Source organism: Hylaeus anthracinus, unplaced genomic scaffold, assembly GCF_026225885.1.
Source record: "Hylaeus anthracinus isolate JK02 unplaced genomic scaffold, UHH_iyHylAnth1.0_haploid 11337, whole genome shotgun sequence".
Taxonomy (NCBI): domain Eukaryota; kingdom Metazoa; phylum Arthropoda; class Insecta; order Hymenoptera; family Colletidae; genus Hylaeus; species Hylaeus anthracinus.
The window spans coordinates 525-4574 of record NW_026533828.1 but is presented as its reverse complement, the minus strand read 5'-3'; the positions used below and the strand labels follow the sequence as shown (position 1 = coordinate 4574).

At 51.8% G+C, this 4050-nt stretch overlaps 1 protein-coding gene across 1 annotated transcript; it reads left to right on the top strand.

The window, feature by feature from the left end:
* The first annotated feature begins 1809 nt into the window (after window positions 1–1809).
* LOC128896538 (uncharacterized) lies at window positions 1810–2169 on the top strand. Its single transcript, XM_054159903.1, has one exon. The coding sequence runs from the start codon at window positions 1810–1812 to the stop codon at window positions 2167–2169; it is 360 nt and encodes a 119-aa protein (XP_054015878.1).
* The last annotated feature ends 1881 nt before the right edge of the window (window positions 2170–4050 follow it).

Here is a 4050-nt window from a genome sequence, read left to right as displayed (position 1 = left end):
AGCGGAGCGCAATTACTCGGCCACCGAGAGGGAATGCCTCGCCGTCGTCTGGGGCATCCAGAAGATGCGCCCATACCTGGAGGGATACCATTTCACCGTCATCACCGACCACCAAGCGCTGAAATGGCTCCAGGCTTTAGACAATCCGTCGGGCCGCCTGGCTCGTTGGAGCCTGGAACTGCAGCACTACGATTTCGAGATCCAGTACCGGAAAGGAGCGTGGAACTTCGTGACCGACGCCCTCTCCCGTCAGCCCGAGGGGCCCCCAGACGACGCCGAGGCCATCGAGCCCCCAATGCGGATCTCTGGTACGAGCGCACCACCAAAGCTGTCAGCGAACGCCCGGACGACCACCCGAACTACCGAATACAGGAAGGACGCCTCTACCGCCGTTTTCCTGATACCACGGGCCTCCACCCCGACCTGGAGTGGAAGCTCTGCGTCCGGAAGGACGACCGAATCCAAACGCTGCGGGACCATCATGACGCCCCAACCGCCGGACATCTCGGCATCAGTAAAACGAATGCCCGCCTGGCACAGAGGCACTACTGGCCGGGAATGTTTCACGACAGCGCGCGATACGTAGGCCAGTGCCAAACATGCAACGAGTACAAAGTCCTGCAGCGGCCACCCGCCGGGGAAATGCACACCACACCAGCCGCGCAGCTATGGGACGTCGTCTCAGTTGACTTGATGGGACCATTACCTCGATCCACCAAGGGCCATACCACGCTGCTGGTTATGCAAGACAAGTTCTCCAAGTGGATCGAACTCCAACCACTCCGACAGGCGACCGCACTAGCAGTCGCCCGATCGTTCCGAGAACGAATCGCCCTCCGATACGGAGCGCCACGACTGGTAATCAGCGACAACGGACGCCAGTTCGAAAGCCGGGAATTCATGGGCCTGCTGAAGGAGTACGGGATCGAGCACCGTCAAACACCCCCGTACACCCCACAGTGTAATCCCGTGGAACGGACCAATAGGGTCCTCAAAACCATGATCGCACAGTACACCGGAAACGATCATCGGACGTGGGATGTCTGGCTACCTGAACTAGCGTTCGCCTATAACACCGCCCAGCACGACGCCACCGGTATCACGCCAGCCTACCTGAACTTTGGCAGAGAACCGGCGGTACCACGAAGCCAAAACCAATTCGACCCACCGACCGACCCTTCAACCCACCAGGAAGCAATCGCTCGACTCCAGGACGCGATCAGCCTCGCCACTCGCTCCCTAGCCGCGGCTAGTGCTTGACAGGAGCGCCACTATAACATGCATCGACGGAAGTGGCAACCCCGAGTCGGAGACATGGTAATGTACCGGATACGCGCGCTCGCTTCGGCCAGTACGCACTTTAATGCGAAACTGGCGCCTAAATACGCCGGCCCATGTCGTGTAATACGACAGCTTGGCCCAACGGTAGTCGCTCTCCAGGGGCCGGGCCACCGCACGCTACGCACGCACATACAGGATCTAAGCCGATCCACGAGACAGGTAATACCAACCACCACCAGATGGCTCCAACCGGGACGATGTCTCTCACAGTCAAAACAGCGGCCGCAACACATAAGACCACGGCCACGACACATGGAGCTCAATGCAAACCAAATTCCAGTAACGATGCGACGAAACCGAGTGACGCACAAACCAAAGCCCGGGGTACTCCCTCCCGGAACCTCGGACCCCACACCACTGGGGAGAGCGACGACCCACCGGCCGCCCGAGTCCAGACCGCGTATCCGAGCCGTGGAGACGCTCGGGTACTTCACGTGGCCTCCAATCCGTCGCGGGCTACCACCAAAAATGCGGCCCCCTCCGAAGACACGGCCCGTCACCGCCGAGGCGCTGGTCGTGGAAACCCTCGGGGAACCCAGGAGGGTACCCCCGACTCCTCCAGCGGCGACGACGACCAGCGTCATCTCCACCACCGAGGTCAGCCGGCTGTTGGACCGAGCGGCAGCACCACTGGCCCTGCCAGCACCGGTCCACCTTCCTCCGGCACGACGACCAGAGCCACCAATCCGGGCACAACCCCCGCCGCCCACCGGACGACACCCAACGTCCACGCCGCGGTCGCCCGCCGCCGATACGTGTGGCCCAAGGACCACGGGGCCGGCGAGTATACGGTCAACTTGCGACACCTCACTCGCCGGTACCCCGTGAAGTTGACCGGCCCCGACGGACGGCTCAACGATCAGACGGGTCAACAACGAGATCTCTTCTCTCAGCCCTGTTCCCAACCCTCCAACGGAGTACGAACAGGACGGTGTGCGACCGCTACCTCAGTGTTCGCTCAAAACCCGTTCAGTCTAACGTCCTCACGCCGCCGGCCTCTGGACCGACACGGAGGACATCCGACCGCCGGTACCGTGTCCTGCGACCGCGGGACACCCCGGAGTCACGGTCTCTAGCCCGGGAAGAGTGGGTGTGCGACCGCTACCTGCTCGAACCCTTTGGGGCACCGTCACTTCCTTCCCGACCTCCCTGGGAGTAAACTGCCTGCGTCCAGGCTAAGCTCGAACGCGTACTCTGGCGATCGACTGAGTCGGCGTCCCGACCAGCGACGGTTCTACCGCACCGCACCGAGATCGAACCGTTACAAACCATAAAACTCTTTTAGCGACCTAAAAATGCTTGGATTCTACAGGTGTATCTTATCATATGCTCTACTTTGGACGCTCATATTATTAGATATTTACAAGATCCCGTTGAATCATGACCAGAGCGTACTGTATTGAACCTTTCTCTTTCGAATGAGTTCTCACCTAACCTCAAATATTCTTATATAAGGACGAAAACCGAAAAGTACCGGACCCTTTTTTACGCTCATTTTTGCCGGTAATGTCACCTCGCTACGTTACCCATATCTTGCCCTTAAAAGTGGTAGTTTTATTTATATTAGATGAATATGTATATTTATTTATTTCTATTGGTACATAGAGACTGTTGGTACTCTATTTCTAGATTGTTACAGTGAAACAAAAAAATTCTAAGGTAAAAGTCAAGGATAGGGTTAGAGGCAAATTTATGTCTGGATTTCTTCCACCACTGAAATAAGAGCTACTCTAATGTATATCTATGGCAATGTTTTTTTCTGGAAATAAATAATAATAATAATAGTAATAATTCAGTGAATACTGATTATGTTAACGAGATATTATATTATATGTTATCGCAGGAGTATGCGGCAACTACGATGAGTGAACTATTGGGGTGGTATGGCTATGACAAAGTGGATAGTGGTTGTACAAGGAGTTTAAACTTGGATCATTTCACATCCACGTCTGACGTGAGAAGTAGTAAAATACTTAAAATGGATCAAAATTTTATTTCAAACAAGCAAGCATCGAAGTCTCCGATATCGTTAAACGAAAATAATTCGTCTTTCGATACGTCCAATTCGCCGTTGCCATATTCTGTAAACAGTACAAGTATCATAAATAGACAATCAACATCACCTCCATTACCGATGAGTAAAGTATCGCCTGATTCTACATCGAGATTTCCTTATGAAAATTACCCAAATTCTATTTGTTCAGGTAAGTTAATGAACAATTACTATTATATAGAGAGTAGTTATTATTACATATATATAACCAGAGTTTCCCTCTTAATTAAATAAATTATAAAGGTTCTGTTACAATTCATCTTCTTCATAATTGAATATTTTCGTATTTATTATAGATAGTATATGTTGTTCCTGGTGTGGTCGAGTTACTAAAACATGTAAATCGGATAGAGGCAACCATCTTTCCTATAAAATGATACATACTATGGGACATTTTTGTAGCGAAGCTTGTTTTGCAGCTGGTAGAAGAGCAGATTGGTGTAGGCACATAAGAAATCCAGTTAGTTATGTTGATTTTCAGGTATATGGATATGCATGTTTATTTATTCCTCTTATGGTTATAATTGTATAGTCCCTCTCTTCCTACAATTTCTTTCCCTTCTTTCTCTTTCTACAATTTCTTTTTTTAAGGGGGGGGGGGAGCATCTTGGACGCGTGAAAATCGCCGCTATATACATCAATTTTTTTGTAAAAAA

Coding starts and splice junctions, on each gene's coding strand:
- LOC128896538 (XM_054159903.1), top strand. CDS start 1,810: ATGCGGCCCCCTCCGAAGACACGGCCCGTCACCGCCGAGGCGCTGGTC.